The sequence below is a fragment of the Octopus bimaculoides genome, chromosome 3 (assembly GCF_046866305.1).
Source record: "Octopus bimaculoides isolate indiv1 chromosome 3, ASM4686630v1, whole genome shotgun sequence".
NCBI classification, from domain to species: Eukaryota; Metazoa; Mollusca; class Cephalopoda; order Octopoda; family Octopodidae; genus Octopus; species Octopus bimaculoides.
In genome coordinates, this window is record NC_142930.1 from 157,866,789 (window position 1) to 157,888,245 (window position 21,457).

Here is a 21,457-nt window from a genome sequence, read left to right on the forward strand (position 1 = left end):
GCATCTTCTGAGGTAATTTGTAGTCGAATGAATCTACCTCAGTACATTCTTAAAGCATGGTAGTTATTCAATCTGTCACTTTTGCGGAACTGCTAAGTTAGGGGGGATATAAACACACTAACACTGGTTGCCGAGCAGTAACGGGGGTCAAACACATACACAAATACACACTCTCTCTCTCTCTCTCTCTCTCTCTCTCTCTCTCTCTCTCTCTCCCTCTCTCTCTCTCTCTCCCTCTCTCTCTCTTTCTCACACACGCGCGCGCGCATATATATATGTATGTATGTATATAGAGAGGGTTTCTTTCAGTTTCCGGTAGCGCAATCCACTCACAAAAGGTTGATCGGCCTGAGGCTATACTAGAAGACACTTGCCCAAGGTGCGAAAGCTGCCGAAGCTGAGACGCAGTGGAACTGAACTCGAAACCGTGTAGTTGGGATGCATGCCTCGTACCACACAGCCACGCCTGTGCCTATATTTGCAAAGATAGAATTTATCAAACAGAAATTTATCAAATAAAAATTCCACTGGACCTTTTTCTCTCCTTCTTTTGGGTGGGGTGCTGGAATATACAGGTTTTCGTTAACCTGGCTTTTAGATTTTTTTTTTTTTTTCTTTTCAATATATCGTTTCTCCTCGCTTCCATACTGTTTTCTGACTTTTCTATTTTAATATCAATGTGTAAACATGTACAGCTTTTCTGACCATATTTCAACAAAAATAAATATAATTTTTATCGTTCACGAATTCAACTTTTACTGTTAAAAACCATTTAAAAGAAAAATTAAGTTGCAGAATGGTTTCAGTATGTGGAAATTATCACTTCGTGTGCCATGCCTTTCGTCTGGTGTGAAAGGATTTTAGCAATAAAAAATTGTTACCCAGAGGTATCTTATCCCACATCACAAGAAGAGCACTTTATTGCCGAAGTGTATGACGTTCCTACCTAGGACCTATGTCTAAATTGAATTGAATTGCCTGTGGTCGTGATTTGGAACTTGAGATCATACTGGTTTGATAAGCCTATTCTGTCACCCTGGCTTCACAGAGCTTGGCAGAGGGGTGTAGCCTTCTACTCTTTCCCAGAAGTACTTAAATCGATTATATCGACCCCGGTGTTCAACTGGTATCCATTTTATCGTTTCAACTCCGAAAAGATGAAAAGCAAGGTCGGCATCGGCAGAATTTGAAAAACTCAGAATGTGAAGATGGCACTATTTATTCAGTATAATTGATACGTTGTTCAGTTTAACACCTTCACCCGGCCTTTGGATACCTAAATTCCCCAAAAGACACCTAAGGTTTATGTAATGGAACTCAACCGAACAAAAGATTAAGTCTCCCACCTAAATTATCATTACTGTTCTGTTACTAATTATACATGCACTAGGTTTTAGTTTTTATGTGTGTGCATGGTAGGCATGGTTGGCACTCCGTCGGTTACGACGACGAGGGTTGCAGTTGATCCGATCAACGGAACAGCCTGCTCGTGAAATTAACGTGCAAATGGCTGAGCGCTCCACAGACACCTGTACCCTTAACGTAGTTCTGGGGGAGATTCAACGTGACACAGAGTGTGACAAGGCTGGCCCTTTGAAATACAGGTACAACAGAAATAGGAAGAGAAAGTTGTGGTGAAAGAGTACAGCAGGGTTTGCCACCACCCCCTGCCGGAGCCTCGTGGAGCTTTAAGTGTTTTCGCTCAATAAACACTCACAATGCCCGGTCTGGGAATCGAAACCGCGATCCTACGATCACGAGTCCGCTGCCTTAACCACTGGGCCATTGCGTCTCCACATGGTAGGCATAGGTAACTATGAACATAGCTATGTATACAGTCATGTCTGTGGGTATATTCTGTCTTTGATAGAACTGGGTAGTCAGAAATGAAGCGAACGATTATTTGTCCATGTTGAATATAATGTTCGCTGTTGACGTTGACCTCTTGAATTATTGTATTTCAGTAGCTTCTTGCGCATAGTCATTGATTTCTAGTAATTAATATTTATGGGTTCAAAATGGCAGCGGACCTGGCAGAACCGTTAGCATGCCACACAAAATGCTTTGCGGTATTTCGTCCGTCTTTTACGTTCTGAGTTCAAATTCCGCCGGGGTCGGCTTTGCCTTTCATACCTTTTCGGGGTCGATAAAATAAGTAACAGTGAAGCAGTGAGGACGATCTAAGTGACTTTTTCCCCTACTCCGAACTTGCTGGCTTTGTGCAAAAATTTGAAACCAATATTTATAGATACAGGAAGATGAACTGGCAGAATATTTAGCACACCAGAAAATTTGCTTAGCGACATTTTCTCCGTCTTTTACGTTCTGAGTTGAAATTCCGCCGGGGTCGGCTTTGCCTTTCATACCTTTTCGGGGTCGATAAAATAAGTAACAGTGAAGCAGTGAGGACGATCTAAGTGACTTTTTCCCCTACTCCGAACTTGCTGGCTTTGTGCAAAAATTTGAAACCAATATTTATAGATACAGGAAGATGAACTGGCAGAATATTTAGCACACCAGAAAATTTGCTAAGCGACATTTTCTCCGTCTTTTACGTTCTGAGTTGAAATTCCGCCGGGGTCGGCTTTGCCTTTCATACCTTTTCGGGATCGATAAAATAAGTAACAGTGAAGCAGTGAGGACGATCTAAGTGACTTTTTCCCCTACTCCGAACTTGCTGGCTTTGTGCAAAAATTTGAAACCAATATTTATAGATACAGGAAGATGAACTGGCAGAATATTTAGCACACCAGAAAATTTGCTTAGCGACATTTTCTCCGTCTTTTACGTTCTGAGTTCAAATTCTGCCGAGCTCGACTTTACCTTTCATCCTTTCGGGGTCGGTAAAATAAGTACCAGTTGGACATTGATGTCGATGTAACCAACTTATCTTCTCTCCCGAAATTGCTGGCCTTGTGCCAAAATTTGAAAGCATTATTATTATTATTATTATTATTATTATTATTATCAAGACAGCGAGCTGGAAGAATTGTTACCGCCCCGGATAAGAAGTATTTCTTCCGGCTTTGTATTCTGATTTCAAATTCTGCCGAGGACAACTTTGCCTTTCATCCTTTCGGGGGTCGATAAAATAAGTACCAGTTGGACATTGGTGTCGATGTAACCAACTTATCTTCTCTCCCGAAATTGCTGGCCTTCTGCCAAAATTTGAAGGCATTATTATTATTATTATTATTATTATTATTATTATTATTATTCAGTAGTTTTATTTTTATAACGTGCTTTCACTTCACTACCGAGCGCAGCTCTGTGCGCCTTGGGTATGTGCTGTGGTTTGCTGTGGTGCTCTTATGTTTACTGTATTGAAAGTGTTTTGCGTAGGATGTGTGCAGTGCCCAGTAGTGCAATTTTCTGTATGTTATATATATTTGTAAGTCCTGGTGTTTTTGTTATGTATTTGTCTGAATATTTTTTATTATACCTAAGGCACCTACTATGATAGGAATTATTTCTGTTTTTAGATTCCACATTCGAGTTATCTCTATTTCCAGGTCTTTGTATTTTGAAAGTTTCTCCATTTCTTCTAGGGAAACGTTGTCATCTGCTGGTATTATTATTATTATTATTATTATTATTATTATTATTATTATTATTATCAAGAGAGCGAGCTGGAAGAATTGTTACCGCCCCGGATAAGAGGTATTTCTTCCGGCTTTGCATTCTGATTTCAAATTCTGCCGAGATTACATCCCTTCGGGGTCGATGAAATAAGTATAAGCTCAGTAGTGGGGTCAAGCTAATCGACAAGTTCCTTCCCAGCAAACTGCAGACTTTGGGCCTATATTTGTACCCATGGGTACAGGCATGGCCGTTTGTTTAAGACGTTCATTTGGTTTCGTTTCGATCTCACTCGCATGCAGCAGCCTGTTACTCTTCCTCTTCCTCTTACTTGTTTCAATCATTTTGACTGCGGCCATGCTGGAGCACCGCCTTTAGTCGAGCGCAAATCGACGCCCAGGACTTATTCTTTGTAAGCCTAGTACTTATTCTATCGGTCTCTTTTTGCCGAACCGCTAAGTTACGGGGACGTAAACACACCAGCATCGGTTGTCAAGCGACGTTGGGGAGACAAACACAGACACACACACACACACACACACACACACACACACACACACACACACACACACACACACACACACACACACACACACACACACACACATACATACGACGAGCTTCTTTCAGTTTCCGTCTACCAAATCCACTCACAAGGCTATGGTCGGCCCGAGACTATAGTAGAAGACACTTGCCCAAGGTGCCACGCAGTGGGACTGAACCCAGAACGATGTGGTTGGTAAGTAAGCTACTTACCACACAGCCACACCCGCGCCTGTGTAAGCATTTTATTTATTTCTTATAGATTCACGTTGACTTAGCTCTTAGTCATGACAGAAACTGATGTAGTTAGCTTCTACCTTGTACTTAATTTGTTCCTCATATCAAGAAGAAGTTTAATTTTGTTTTCATTTTCGTCTTCCCATATTTTACTACCTTTGCTTGTTCTTAAGAATCTTTTCTCGTTCAACTGTACTCATCCTGAAATAGTTTTCCATCTATATCGTTCTCCTTTCTTCTGTGTGCAGATTTTGTATATTTGTCGATGTCTTCTGTACTTTCAAAATGATGGGAAAGAAATGTAGTGATTAGTTTCTAAGTTTCCTAAGTTTAATTTATGACCGAAACACCTATAATCTCCTTTCTGGTATTGAATTCAGCTTTTAATATTACGCTAAGTTCAAATGCCGCTGGGGTCGGTTTTGCCTCTCCTCCTTTCAGCGTCGATAAAATAAGTACCAGTTGAGTACTGGGATCGATCTAATTGATTTGTCCCCTCTCCAGAAATTGCTGGGCTTGTGCCAAAATTTGAAACCAATATTTATATTGATTGAGGGGTTAGCTGGCAGAATCGTTTATTTCGATTGTCCACCTACCACGGTGATTAAATTAAATAGGAACGGAACACTGTTCGCGATGAATATCCAATACCAAACAATCTTAATCCCTATATTTAAACTACATTAAACTTTGGCAATTTTACCTTTACCTATTCTGAGATAATTGAAAGGTGATGTTCCCTTCCTTCTCTTCTATTTGTTGATACCTTTGTTTACCTACCAATGCGTTGTATCGCTTTAAGGATGCTTATTTACCCATCCATTATGATATTTCGGCTGTTGTCTATTCTTTCAAATACGTTTTAGCATTGACGTTCTAGCCTTTTTTAAGCAATCACTTATGATTCGTCCCAAAGAATCAACCTTTAGAGAAGAGTTTTGCTTCCACTAACGAAAGCTATACGTATCTTTCAGAAAGCTCCATGCCAGTTTAACTTAATGCAGCATTTGCTGTTAGTTTATGCGCAGGCTATGTGGGAAGAAAGAATAAAGGGGCTTTTGCTAGCTTATCTCTCCGAAAAAATAGCTGCCTATGCTGTTGAAAAATTAAAAAAGTCGCAGAGGGGAAGTTTGAACGTCTTCCTTCAATTTCCTTTCACCATTTATGTGGCTGTTTCTGACAAGAAATTTCGCTTTCATATAAAACAACTATATTTTATAGTCATTATCCGTAATCTACCCCCAAAACACTTCAGTAGCTCTACTTTACATCGCTTGCAAACTTATATGTTCTATGATCATTAAAGTGTAACGACCTCCACAATAACCATCCTTCAATTTCATTCACTGTTCCTAGGTTAATCGGAAACATAGACTGCTGCGCTACTCATAAACCTTCTCGGTAGTTCAATTATTTGGTGAAAAAAATACCACCAAAGCAACTTAAACTATCCAAAGGACGGGTGCGTTTGCTAGTGACGTATAAGAATACCGTATTTTGTTATGCAATCATAATAGACTACAAAGTATATTAAACGCTTTTATAAGTCAATACTGTGTTTTATTGTGTTAGCTGTGCTATTACATCTTTTGTTAAGGTTATCTTTACAGATTTTCTATAGAAATTATTGTCAACACTGATTTAGTGGTTAAGTAATGAGTTCATGTATGATTAATGAGTTTGATTGTTGCTGACGAAAGATCAAAAGCTCCTCCTGAAATATATCATATACGCCCATCATCCATTTTTCATCTTTGATTTCATTGTTTCTTTACATCAGGTGTTTTGGATACGAAACGCCTTAACAATATGTGTTGGTGTGTTGATTATAATTTCTATGGAAAATCTGTAGAGTTAATCTTAACAAGTAATAATTTTACAGTTCTTCAGAATGATGCCTAAGAAGGATTTTGTTTAAACTAAACTTCGTTGGACATCGTTGGACATTGGTATACTGAGAAGCATAAATCTACCAATCCAAATATCTACTTTAATCACACTCTTCGCTCCTACTCCAGCAGGTAAATAATAAACCTTTTGTTGTTGTTGTTGTTGTTGTTGTTGTCGGTCTGTCGAGATGTGTTGCACATCGCTCCGTAAGTTTTGTTGTTATTCATATTGTTACACATCGTTATACATTGTACATTTGTTATCGTTACTTAGTTAAACTAAACCAGGGCCTTGGGGAGCGGGTTAGTTCTTCTCTAACTGTAGCCCTTACGAGTTAGTTTGGTGCTTGTTTGGGCTTAGACGTCCCTTTTTTTCTTTTTTTTCTTCTTTTTTTTTTTTTTTGCTAAAACAAGATGAAGAACAAGAATTGTCCGTCTGCCGAAAGGAACAGCTGGTTATCCAGAAAAGAGAACAGCCACGTCGTAAAAGACAATGATTGTTGAAGCAGCAGCAGCAACAACAACAACAACAATAGCGCACGTGAGGCCTATGAAAGCAAAAGCAATTTTTCCCTTATTTTCACCATCACTTTCACCATCGTATGAACAAAGGAAATCAATGACAAAAAGCGACAACACGAGCGAGAACACTGCCACCTCTGCCATCACCGCCGGTGGCAGCAGCAGCTCCACCACTACCAACAACAACATCACTAACGAAAAAAGCAACAAGGAAAACAAGGCACACAAATCCAGTCGAAATGAGTTCGACTTTGCGAAAATAACTCGTGAAGTAAGCTAAGACATTTTATACACGCGAAATGTATGTTGGAGAAATGTGATACTAAACATTCCTAGAACTGTCCAGCAAGAAATTAATTTGAGTACAGTTCTATATAAAACAATTGAGGCCAAAGGTAGGGAAGTGGAGCAGGCAACACAACAGCAAACAGAGAAATGCTTAAAACCAGTTTGGAAAAGCAAAACCTATGTAACCAGGAGGAAGAAATGTGGGACTGTCAAGGTGAAGTTCGCCTCAGAGGAGGAGGCGTAATATCACTCAACAGCTACTCTATCGACTGGCGGACTCATTCTCATCCCCATCTACCTTGGTCGAAGAGTATTCAAAATTAGAATAATCAACATCCCACCAAAGATAAACATCTGCTGGCTAGTGGCTGCAATTCTCCACGGCGTAGAAGAGAAAACCACGATTCTGCGAATAGAGAAGATACATAAGCAGAACTGGTTAGGACAGAGGATGCAGCTATTAATACAGGCAGATTAGGAGTACGTGGAGGTCATTCCAGACTACATAAGCCTACCGGATTGCACAAAGCTTCAAGTGGCTGTTGAGGGCAGAAAACCAAGATGTCACCTGTGCGGGAACACAAATCACCTCAAAGCTTTCTGCCAACAACAAAAGAGAAAAGTAAGCCCCCATCATTTTTTCCGACGCCATCACCACCACCGCAACAATAATAACAGCAACAGTACCAGCAGAAGCAGGTGATACAGCTGCAAGAACAACGGTAACAGAAGCTCCGACAGCAGTAGCAGCAACAACAAGAACAACAATGGAGACAACAGCATCAAACATAGCAAAGAAATCACGATCATCGACAGCAGCAAAAACAACAGCATCAGAATCCTCCAAAACAACAACAACTTTATCAACAAAAAAAAAACACAAAAAGTCCCTCAAGATTTTCTCCTTCCGTGTTCGGAGCAATCAGACATGTCCTGCGGTGAGGACGAGCAGGAAGACCCTTACTGGCAAAAGGTTCGGAAATCAGACAAAAGAAAAAGAAACAAACCAACCCCGACATCAACACACAGGAAAAAACTGGCTGGTATGACTAGAAGGGAGAGACACTATCGAAAGTAAATTTTCAAACACCTCCCCCAACAACCGCCACTCCAGTACCGTCAACAACGTCACTCCTATTACTACCATCACCACCACCACTATTACAGACACCATCATCACAAGCACAACCCAATTCACACACACAACTTTCAGCTCGCATATCTCAACATCAGCAAAAGTCAAACATTTTCAACTACACATCAATAGACACAAACAACAAAAACTAATAGATCACATATATAACCATATAGACATCACACACACCGACCTTATCGCACCAAAAAACAACCCACCAACACACCAACACATTAAGGTCATACAACCAGTACAGCATACTTATTTACATTATTTACATTTGACGGATATTTGTCCTCATCTTGTTTGTTGTTAACACAACGTATTGGCTGATATACCCTCCAACGTTCATCAGGTGTCCTGGGGAAATTTCGAACCGGGGTTCTCATTCCTAAGGTTCTGGTTCCTTAGGAATGAGAACTCAGGTTCGAAATTTCCCCAAGACACCTGAAGAAGGCTGGAGGGTATATCAGCCGAAACGTTGTGTTAACAACAAACAAGATGAGGACAAATAACCGTCAAATGTAAATAATGTACGTAATTCCTCATATCTCAAATATACAACTACATTTTCACAGCATACATACAGCACTATCAAAATAAAATACCCTAAAGAAGGTGGAGCTTTTCAGAGAGACATGAATAGACGAATATATAAATAACTGCTCCTGGAAACATCCACACATACCTATGAGGACGGAACATTCACCCACCCACCCCTCTTCGCCAACTAAATCACTTTGATCAAACATGATTCTGCTCAGAGTAGGCAGTATAAATGCACGTGGCCTGGAGTCGCCTTAAAAACAAGGCCATCTACTCAACGACCTCAGGCCAATAAGTGTTGATGTAGTGGCCATCAGTGAAGCCAGACTCTCCGAGCGACAAGCTTTCATACCCATTTTCGGTGGATACGCGATATATTTACCTCCATGTCAACCAGGAATGGGAGGTGGAGCGGTGGTGTTGATCCGGAGAGGCCTGAATCTCAAGATAAAGATTATCTTCCTAGACTCAGAAGGTAAGTTGGTGGTCCTGGATGTGAACAGTTGTGAGGAGGGTGCTTACAGGCTGGTGGCTGATTATGCTCCAACGGGAGCTGGACAGCCGGATTTCTTCAAACGTCTGGAGGTGTTAGTGGATGACTGGGTCGCCGTCTTAGAGCCACGCCTGGAGCACATGTTGAGCTTGTGGATAGAAGATGGGGTGGTAAAAGCCACGCAAACCTGCACAGATATTTTCAACTGTCTGACAGGTATCGACTGTATTTCCAGGATGTGCCAATGTGGACATTAACGAATCGCATCGGGTAATCCAGGTCGTATCTAGACAGGGTATTCTGTAGGTCAGCAGATAAATATAGTACAAGTTATCCACTTTTCAAACTGGTCGACTACACAGACCACAAATTTGGGATCTGTACAGTCGACCTAGATAGACTTCGAAGGCAGAAACCAGTTATTCGAAACTGAACACGTCACTCCCAGCATCTCAGGCTTACAGAAACCGGATTACAGAATTAGTTAAGTGGGCGTTGGTAGGAGTAATCGTCAACTACAATTGGTGGTTTGCCCTGAAAAGGGCAATCAGAGTAGAATCAGTTAGGTTTAGTTAGGCAATAGTGATAGAAAGGAATAAAATAAAAGGGAATTTAGTTAGTGACTTAGAAGAGTCACTTAGCAAAGTCATTGCGACCGATGTGCTGGCCGCGAGCGTGGCCCAGGACCAATTTTTCAACGCTAAACACGAAGGTTGCATTGTCAGAGCTAAGATGTGTGCTCTAAGACAAGAGGGAACGAAAGCCGCTCGATGGGCTCGAGTGGAAGAGGCACAACGTAGAACCAACGCCACAATTCGGTCTTTGGTGGACCAAAATGGGCGTATGGTGCTCGAGCCTGAACAAATGTGAGCAGCATTTCAGTAGCCCTTCGCCCAACTGTTTGGGACGAATGGCAGTCCAGAACACAGGACTTCGACGGCATGCCACAACTCTCGGAAAGGGAGGCGGAGTGTTGCGAAATATTGATAACAACTGCGGAAATATGGGATGCGATGATGAGTTGCACGGGGTGGGGAGGGAAAATCCCCTGGTTTGGATGGTCTGCCCTATAAGCTTTATTTCTATATGCCACACTTGTCTGGTGGCCTTTTGACAAATATCTACAGCAACTGGCAATAGAACGGGAGAATTCCCAAATAAGGGAGATCAAATAAAAAATGTTAGCCTCACAACGCTGCTGAATGCAGATTTTTAAAGTGTGGTCAAAGTGTTGGCGAAGAAGTTGATGCTTGTCGTCGAGAAAGTGATTGGTGATGCGCGAACATGCATAATCCCAGACATATCCATCTATGACAACCTTCACCTCATGCGATACATCATAGACAGGGTGGGTAAGGAACCTGGCATACGTGGAGTCCTGATCAATTTGGATCAATCTAAAGCTTTCGATAGGATCGACCACCAATTCTTGGCAGCCGTTCTTACGGTGACCAGTTTCGGTCCCTTTTTCTATGGCTAAATCACAACAATGTACAGCGACATTTGCTCGGTAGTTCGGGTGAATACTTACCTGTAGGAACCATTCAACATCATGCGTTCCTCTCGTCTCTTCTGTACGTACTGGCTCTTGAGCTGTTACTGTGGAAATTTGAAGCATTGAGAGGCATCACGAGCGAACTAGGACGTGGGAGAATCGTGTCAGCATATGCAGACGACGTCACTGTCATAGTGTCGAACGGCAAGCACATGCACCTGGTCGGCAATGCTCTAAAAGAATACGTGGTGGTAACAGGAGCAAAAATTAACCAAGAAAAGTCAGTAAGCCTGCAACTCGACACCTAGAGAGGCAGGTCCATGCCGCCCAAAACGTCGTGGGACGCTGGACGGAGGTGCCAGTTAAATTGCTCGGGGTCTGGTTTGGTCCATATCTCTAGGTAGAGAAGAACTGGGACGAACAGGATGGCCAATCTCACCCAGAAATGGGCCAAGAGAAAGCTATTCCTGAAAGGTCAGGCAGAGGTGGCGAATGTACATATCGCCTCCGTTGTATCGTGCCTTGCTCCAGTTCACGTCTGACCAAACTGGAGTGCTCGCTCTTCCACTTTCAGTGAAAGGGACGCGATCCATTTGCTGTCAACACTCGCTGAATAGAGGGCTGGGCTTGTCCTGGCTGCTCTTCACAGACATGTGCTGAGGCTGTGACATCTCCAGTGCTTCCTAGACAGTGAGCAGGTGTGGTTGCCGTTTGTTAGACACGATTTCCCACAGCTCGTCTCTTTGTCTGAGCTGCCGTCTCGGATCAAGCGTAGACCAAAGCAGGGTGCCTGCCTCCTAGAATGTCGTCAGGCGCTCACAGTCATGTCAGTCGAGCAATGCGGTCAATGGAAGTTCCGCTCGAGCTTTCTATAAAGGGTTAGTGGCGGGCAAGTGCAACGGCTTCCTTGAGGATACTCTCGGCGTCGATCAGAATGAGTTGGCTGGTCTTTTCCAGAGGACTTTCGGATTGGGGCCCATGGATAACTTCCCGAAATCCTTGGCCTAGCAGTGCTACTGGGAGGCATTGCTTGTTCGGGATAATCTCAACAGGCATGGAAGTACCATGAACCGGGCTTGCCCGAGGTGCGCGCAGAGCGACGAAATTGTTCTGCACGCTCTCATCCAGTGCCCGAGCATTACTGACTTGTGGGTTTATGTCGAGCACCCACAGTCACGTGTTGGACGGATCCGGCTATCAGTTGAGTCCATCTTGAAAATCGCCTTGCTGCCTTCCTTTGCCCGGGAAGGGCAGGCAGTGTTTCTTTGTCTAGTGGCCTTAGCGAAAGAGGTTATGTGGTGGATCAGGTTGAAAAGGCTGAAGACAGACACTTTCCTCTTTGATCAAGCTCTCATCGGCTTTTCCAAGTTTCACCTGAAAAGGAAAGTGAAAGTAAAGAGGGAAGTGCTGCCTCCCAGCAATTTTGTTAAAAGGTGGGTGGATGTAGCGCGAATGGCCCGAGTGAACGGGTCTTCTCTAAGCATGCGCCCCTAGATTGAGGGTAGATGATGTGGAGAGGGCACTTGCCTTAGGGGTGAGGGTGATCGTGGTTTTTGTGGGATTTCTACGAGCAGCTCTTGGAAGCCTCGTCTTTTGTGAATTCATTTGTTATAATTTTTATTATTACCTTTTTACACGATTAAATCCCACTCCTTTTGTGTTGTATTGTTCTATGTCATCATTGATGTTTTGTATAAACCTTCAGTGGTTAATAAATAAAAGATTATTATTATTACCATTATTATTATTATTATTGTTGTTGTTGTTGTTGTTGTTGTTGTTGTTATTATTATTGAGTGAGTGAGTGAGTGAGTGGGCAGTGCATGCCATCAAAGTGACACTGGGGTAAAATATACGAAGCCCAGTATACCCACCATGACTACCAATCTGATAAGGGTACACCAGGCACATGCATCACAACCATATGTGCACGACAAGGTGATCTCATATCAAGATAAACAACGCATGACCTCGCTGGCGGGGCCCAGTTAGAATTTTCTTCAGGTCGAGTAGCCCATCTTGCTCAAAAGTTCCTTGAATAAGGGTTATTTAAGAATGTTGAACGAAACACCCCTGTTGCCAGATGCGAATTATTCAAACCCCAAATAATTCCTCTCAACACATGGCTATGATGCTCCCCGACTACTTCTGCTCATGATCAGAGATGCACATATCGTCAGCCACCAAGGGACATGCTCAACGGGTTAAAGTCAAACAACTGACAAGCAAATCTGTGGTACTGAGCAGAATATTTGCTGTAGCCCATCTTTTTATACCAAGACAAAACAATGTACATGATAACACTTCCAATCAATTAAGATCAGAAGCCATGAGAGCCACTGCCTGGTACTGCATCCGGGCATTTTACTGCATCTGGGCATTGGTACTTCGTTAGCACGCCGGACAAGATGCTTAGCAGGCATTTCGTCCGTTTTTACGTTCTGAGTTTAAATTCCGCCGAGGTCGACTTTGCCTTTCATCCATTCGGGGTTCGATTAAATAAGTCACAGTTACGCTCTGGGCTCGATCTAATCGACTTAATCTTTTCCCCAAATTTGAGGCCTTGTGCTTCCAGTAGGAAATATTATTATTATTATCATCATTATTATCATTATTATTATTATTATTATTATTATTATTATTATTATTATTATTATTATTATTATGAACTTTGTTTCTTGATTTCCTCACTCCATTATAATACTCATTTTTTTACTCTCCCTATTCTTTACTGTTAGTGTTTCCTTTCTGCTCGTTTTCCATCAAGATTTTGCATTATATCCATAATTCAAAATAGAATGAGTGACATGCCATATTTTCCGTATTTTATTACTGCAACAACACATTTTAAATTGGTTTCCAGCACGGAACACAAGAAGATACAATTGATTGAGTTGAAAAAGGATAGCGTTAATGAAAAATGATTATTTTTCTGGAGAATTGATTCACTTATTTATAACTAGACAGTACTTTTTCTTAACAACATCTCTCTGAACAATAACTTCTTGCGAAATATTGTGTAACTTTTTTTCTTTTCTCTCTTTTCATCGATTTTTATACTGTTATAAAATAAAACTTCGTCGTCTTATTTGGATTCATCTTTCTTTAGAAATATTTACGAACGTATAGAAATAATGGATAGAGAGAGAGAGAGGGAGATTAATTAATCAGTAGTTTTAATGTAAAAAGAGGGTTCGCCTCAAATGTAAGTTTCGGGCACTGAGCCTATAGAAAAAGACTGAAGAAGAAAGTAAGGGGTTTTGTACTTATAATTTATTTATTTGTATTTTATTTCTTTTTCAGTTCAATTTTCTTCCAGAAGGTTCTTTCCCAGTAAAGTGAGACTGATTTCAGCATAGAAATGATTGCAGTTAAAAGGAATATGCTTGTTTTTTTTTTCATATTATTTCGTCAAAGATTTATCAAATCAAATTATCATTCTCTGACCATCACCTACCCAAAAAGATTTTATTCTCCAAGGAATACAACGTCAGCATCAATAAAAAATAATGAATCTTTGTGGGAAGAAATTGATGACTTTATTAACATTACAGAGTGCAATAAAAAATGGTCTTGTTCCTTAAATAATGATACTCGTGAAGAAAAACTTTGCTTCTGTGACCGACTCTGTCATGTATTCTCAGACTGTTGTGAAGATGTAATTAAAAACAATATTGCAGATAATATGATGAATGATATAAATAAATCAGAGGCAGTTAAACCATGGCCTAAGAATATCTTTGAATGTATACCTGACCCAGGTAAGCAGAGGAGTTATGTATACAGAATCATTGCTTGTCCATATGATTACAATAATACTGTAGTGAAAAACTTTTGTGAACAGCCAGGCACTCAAACAAATACAATCACTGTTTCACCAGTTATCGGTGAAATACTGGGAGGATACGTGTTATTTACAAATGTTTACTGTGCGATTTGTCACAATGTTCAAGATATTCTTAGTTCAACGGTGTTGATTGAATGTAAATGGACATCTTATAACATGGAAAACCAAACACAACCTGACGCACACGCTGTAAAATATCTAACTGATTCAAAATTGACTGAAAAACTACATAAAAATATGAACTGTCGTATGTCATCCTTGAATTATTCGATAAAAAACAAAAGTTTACGAGGATGCCATAATTATATAAGAACGTGTCCTTCATATGGGTCTGGCGATGTTCGTTCTTTTTGTCTAAATAATCCCTTCCGTCCGGTTAAGCACAAAGATAATAGAGTTTTCAAAAACATATTTTGTGCGTTGTGTAACAATGCAATGATAAATAATGTGTCGTGTTTTGAAAATAATTTCTACTTCCTTCATCATTTAGTTGATTTTAGGGGCCTAAACGTGGGAACGCCTCAGAAATGTGGAGCAAATGAAGTCTTTGATCTATATACCGAAGCCTGCAGAGAAACGCAAACTATTCTGAAAATAAACTGCACGTTACTGAAACTCCAAGAAAATGAATATGTCGATTTAAATGATTCGATTTATTTAAAGCATCTCGATAAATCGATCAATAAATCCCAGTTTTATATGCAGCAAGACGGATCTTTCATTTGCTTAAAACACTATTTTTCATTTGGAAATGAATCTGGAATAAACCTGAAGATGGCATCTAAAATTACCGAATCTGAGAAGTACCTTTCTATTACTGGTTTCGTATTCTCAATCCCAACTTTATTTATAGCATTTTCAGTTTATTGTTATTTTAGCACATTACGAAATCTTCCGGGTAAAATGGCTATGAATCTAATGGCATCACTATTTCTGGCAAATCTTGTATTCTTACTTGCAAATATAATTAAAGAACTGCCCGGCCATTTTTTGTGCCGAACATTTGCAATAATTGCTCATTACACCTATCTGGTTTCATTTTGTTGGATGAATATAATGGCTTTTGATTCTTGGCAAACGTTTTCCAGAAAGCAAATTCTATCGATTACTGATCGAAGTAATCGTTCATTTAAGTTCTATATGGTTTATGCTTGGTTAAGTCCAGTAACAATTGTCGCTGGCGCAGGAGTAACTCAATACCTCCAATCTGATTCTGTATTCTCTCCCGCTTATGGTGATTCCTTATGTTGGTTCAACAAAAGACTTGCTCTGTTAATTTTCTTTGGCTTGCCATTAATTATAATATTAATAATGAATACTATATTCTTCACTTTTACATTCCGAGCTATCTATTTAGCAAATAAATTCACAAAGCGCTGTCTTTCAAAGAGCGATAAGAATACGTTTATCGTCTTCTTTAAGCTTTATTTCATTTTAGGAATTAACTGGTTAGTCTCGATATTATACACTTTTACTCAAATAGAATTACTGCGCTATATTTCAGTTCTTTTTACGTCGTTCCAAGGATTTTTTGTGGGTTGTTCCTATCTGTTTTCAAGAAAAGTATATCGACAGTTTCAAAATAAAGTCAGTTTTTTCACAACTATAAATTCAAGTGAATCTTCATGCAAGCATACTGCAATCTCTTACTTGGGAGCAATAAAATCTTCCAAAAGTTTCTAATTTCCAAAAGGGCATGAAATAAAACTCTATCAAACGAAAAGGTTTTTATTAGATATGTAAAGTTGATGTGAAGTATGATATCTAACGTAAGATATGATAGCAAATGATATTTCCTTTAGATATCCTGGTGTTTTTTTTCAACTGTACTCATTTACCCTCTCGAACATGTGTTTAATGAAAAGATAAATTCATTATTGTGGTACAAAGTGAATGCTTATGTTCGTACAGTTTTCTAATGCACTGAAGTCACAATATGTGAAGTGAGATGAATTTTAGGAAGAAGTGGAATCAAATCTTTGAATCAGACCAGTAAAATCGGAGCACTACTCCACAATACTCACCTATCGTAAAGACATCTGTCATTTGCCATTTAAATGGCCTGCTATATTTTCTCTGAGAGTGAGAATGCTGCTCTCACATCTTGGACGATGCTGTCCAAGAGAAAAGCATAAACCGGTTAAGAGTAGGGTTAGTATCGTTGCAGGTGAGCTCAGAATGTAAAAAAAAAAGGAAGGGAAGAAATGCCACAAGGCATTTTGTCCAAAGTTCAGAAATTGTGGTTTTCGTCACTGTATACAATCACCTTTAAAAAAAAATTTAATGTATCATATAGATGTAATTTTTGACGCTGAATCCGAATTTGTTATTCATTTATTCCAGAAAAATGTTACAGGTGTTCAAAGTTTGACAATTTTCAGAATTTTCAGCCAATCAGAAAACAGCGCGTTCGCTGCCTCTTTCATCATCGGGACGGTGGGGTGGGGGGGGGTGGCATCGAGCTAAAGTAAACTGAAAAACATGAAAACATTCGCGAGCAAATTAAATATTTAAAAGCTACGAACAAACCAACAGGAGTTGCTAGAAATAACAATCAAAACATTAGAATATACACGAGCAAAGTTAACATTGAAACATTTGCAAGCAAATTAAATATTTAAAAGCTCCGAAGAAACCAACAGGAGTTGTTAGAAATAACAGTCAAAACATTAAAATGTACGCGAGCAATGTTAACATTAAAACATTCGAGAGCAAATTAAATATTTAAAAGCTACGAATAAACCAACAGGAGTTTCTAGAAATAACAGTCAAAACATTAAAATATACACGATCAAAGTAAACAGTGAAAAACATTCGCGAGCAAATTAAATATTCAAAAGATACGAGCAAACCAACAGGAGTTGCTAGAAATAACAATCAAAACAGTGCTTTAAACAGACCTTTATTAACTAAAAAATTTCAAGAGCGAAAGTTTGCAATACGCTCTAAGATTTTATAAAATAAATTATATTTCACATATTTCCTTCTCCACATAAATTCACAAAGATAAGAGCCAACCATAGAACGGTGTATCCCACGCCGGCGTTTATTTCCAGGCTTGAAAGATGCCCGGGTACTCTCAATTTGTTGATTACACTCAATTTGGTGGTGACATTCCTTGTGCGCATACACAGCTTCTTTGGTTACTATGGAAACAGAGTTCTTCGCCACGGTGATGTGTAAAATACTCGCTTTTAATTGGTTAAAATACCCAAATTTTGCAAGCTTTAAAGGCTAATAACTTTTTAATTACGGATTTATAGAGAAAATTAATTTCATTTTCGTAGTGTACAAAATTTAATCCATATTCCAAATTTGAAAACAATTGGAACAAAACTGCAAGCAGTGGCGAAAGCAATAAAGATCCCAAAGTTCTAATAATTCCATCAAACTATCATTCTTGACTAATACTTCATATTGATCAACCCTGAAAGGATGAACGGCAAAGCAGAACTCACAGAAAACGGCTGTAACAAATACCGCTAGGCATTTTGTCCAGCTTGCAAACGATTCTGTCAGTCAAACGATTCTGCAAAAGATTCAACGTCAGTCAAATGCTTATGCTAAATAAATCAATTGTTTAAAATGCATCATCTTTGAATCAATGTTTTTAAAAAAGCGCTTATTGTCTGTTATTATTGCCATTTGATGAGCATTGTTTTATCTACTACTGTGTTATATTGTTCTCACAACAGTTTGTAATCTGTTTTCTGCTGTACGCAAGGAAAATAAACTGAAGTGAACTTGAGTCAGTAGTCTCTAAATTCTTTTCGTGTTTTCATTTTCCGCGTAAATTTTTCAAATATATGTATTTGTGAAAATGGAATTTTCCAAAAACTCCTAGAAAAATATTTATTAACTTTCCCTTACTGTTCGGTGGAATTCGATATATTTCTTACTTTTTTTAATCTTTATAATTTAGTCAGAAGAAGAACAGCAGCACCCACCCGCCCACCCGTCCCACTATAAGTTGTACGCATGTACGCACGACACGTGTTTTGCGACCAACGAAAAAACAAAATTAAAATCTTCAGAAAAGCTAGTGACCTCAATTAATGTAGTAATTAATAATTACATATAATTACATATAATAATTTTATAGGATTCAGTTAGCTAATCTGTACAATTATATTCGAATTACAAGCGCAGGAGTGGGTGTGTGGTATGAAGCTTGCTTCCGGACCACATGGTTCTGAGTTCAGTACCACTGCGTGGCCCCTTGGGTAAGTGTCTTCTACTATAGCCTCGCACCGATCAAACCATTGTGAGAAAGCCTTGTGAGAAACAAAGAGAGAGACTCAGGAAAATCATACAGGTCTTACTCCAAATACTAAGACTAAAAATAAAAATTCACAGCCCTTGGATTTAAAGAAGAATCGTACTTCCTCTCTGCAGCACGAAAACACTTTTGATCCATTTTCCAAAACTTACATTCGAAGAGACTAAGGGAAAACTAGTCTATGAGACTAGGGGAAGAAGGATAGAAATTATCCCAAGATTGCAAACCTTGTGTATAATGTTTGCATCGGAGTAAATTCCGCTGAAGACTCGCTGTAGGAGTATGAGACATTTTGGCATCGCTGATTCAATGCTGACTTATTTGACATCAGACGTGTTGATGTTTCCCTCGTTTTCAGCTTCATCATCCCCCTATCTCACTTTCTCTCTCTCTCTCTCTCTCTCTCTCTCTCTCTCTCTCTCTCTCTCTCTCTCTCTCTCTCTATATCTATCTATCTATCTATCTATCTATCTATTTATCTCTATCTCTCTCTATCTCTATCTCTCTCTCCCTCTCTGCACTCGCTCATTCTCTTTGTCGCTGCGTGTATATTTCTGCGTGCGCATTCGTATGTGTATTTACCTCCAGCGCCCAAAAGTACTGTCACCAAAATAGACTTCATGTCCAGTCAGCCGTTTCAAATCGTCTCTGCCTAAACATCTGCACCAAATCGTCTCATTCAGACACTAGAGCCAAGTGATGTTAAACCGTGTGAGAGGTCATTTCTACCACCTAGGAAGTTGCACACAACTAAATTTCATCTACCAAATAAGATTATACTACTCACGTAGTGTAAAATGTAACGTAGTTGCTTTCAAGCGGGATCGAACCTGAGACCACGAACTTACAAAGAGAATTTTTTTTACTATACAACCTTAACAGTACTCATGCACTGTTTATATTTCCACAATGGATTTGATGTTTGTATACGTATTCTTCAATAAGATTTGAAGAGTGAACAATATTTTTATTGCTATGAATCATGTCCCAGACACGGTTATTATAAAGTTGTATATCTCAGAAACAAGAAGCAATTACGACTAAGACTAGAAAATTATTATAATACGTCCACGTACATCAGTGTACACATATATGCATGCATACATTTATACATATGTCTATGTATATATCTGCATGCATATATATATATATGTACATGTATACATGCATACATGCTTGCATACACACACACACACACACACACACACACACACACATATATATATATATATATATATATATAGGCAGGTTAAATTGCATTATGCTAAGTGAGTATTCAGTTACCTTGTATTGAAAATAAATGACGTAGTTAAAAATAGCAGAAATAATAGATTTATGTACCTAATTTCATAGAGATAGAGAGAGAGGGAGGTAAGGGAGGGGAGGGTAGAGAGTGAAAGAAACAAAGAAAGAAGGAAAGAAAGAAAGAAAGACAGAAAGAAATGTTTCGCAGTGTACAACGTGACGTAGTTGCTTTGTCAGCGATATACAGATAAGTTTCCAGTCGTATCAATTGGTCTGCTTCTGTTTTCTGTCACAAATTGGTGCTCGTAATTATAAGTATCAGATATAAAATGTTGGGGTTCGACACTGATTTCGACTAAAATTTGAAGACGGCACCCGAGTATGCTCACAGCTCAATAACTGAAACAAGTAAAACAATAAAAGAATGATTGTGTGTGTGTGTCAGAGAGAGAGAGAGGGGGGTAGATAGATAGATAGATAGATAGATAGATTTAATACAAAGGCTTAAGCTGTTTAACTATATACTGCATATAAAGCATTTTACAAATGCGGCCTAGGACAGGAAAGGAAAAGAGATTTTATCGCGGGAATATACCACATGTATAATATATTGTCTACTAGATACTTGCAATAACATCAAATATGTTCTGCCAATCGTATCTGTTAAATCAGCACTTATATATGTTGGCGTAATTGGGGTTCATTTTAGTGCCCATAGCAACCCCACTGAATTACTTGTAAGACTCATCAAAGAAGAAGACGCAAATGAGAACGCGGTTGGTTTCAGCGAGATGTTGGGGATGATTACGTACAGTGATTCAACGTCCAAGAGGAAGAAAAATATTTTAGAGTACCAGAGAAATGAGCACGAGTTGAAAGTGTTTATGATGTGGTTAGTGTGATATCAAAGCGTAAACAACGGAATGACCACAATTTGTCGAGTTACCCAATGGAGCAGTTTTCTTTTATATCTTTTAGTTAGGAGGAAAAGACAGCAACCATGACTCGTTATGAGGTCACTTCTTCTGGAGATCGTAAAGTTCCGATGGGGTAATGTTTAATTTGTGCCACTTGTAAAAATTAAGAGATTTAAATCAAAATGGTACTTGCTGTCAAATAGTTCAATCAGCTTTTGTAGGACCAGATTTGTCGTCGCCTTGCCATAGTGATGTCTTTTAACATTGGTAAAGTCCTCTGTCGTCGTGGTTTCAAGCTTCTGAAATTAAAGAAGTCCTTTAGTTTGGTTCGACAGAGGCCGCACTCGGGACATGTTGAACTCGCTTAACTTCCCTTGGATATATGATAAAGTTTAAGCTTCTATTAAGGGTGGGGGTCACTCAGGGTCTAAGTGAGGTAGAT

The 21,457-nt window shown here is 39.3% G+C and overlaps 1 protein-coding gene across 1 annotated transcript in view; it reads left to right on the top strand.

The window, feature by feature from the left end:
• LOC106883280 (uncharacterized) overlaps positions 1-18,338 on the top strand; it is a 20,466-nt gene extending 2,128 nt beyond the window's left edge. Inside the window, exons 2-3 of the mRNA XM_014934234.3 lie at positions 6,242-6,380; positions 14,031-18,338. Of these exons, the coding sequence (XP_014789720.2) occupies positions 14,089-16,257 (2,169 nt within the window). The 5' untranslated portion in view covers positions 6,242-6,380; positions 14,031-14,088 and the 3' untranslated portion in view covers positions 16,258-18,338. The remainder of the gene's footprint in view (positions 1-6,241; positions 6,381-14,030) is intronic.
• The last annotated feature ends 3,119 nt before the right edge of the window (positions 18,339-21,457 follow it).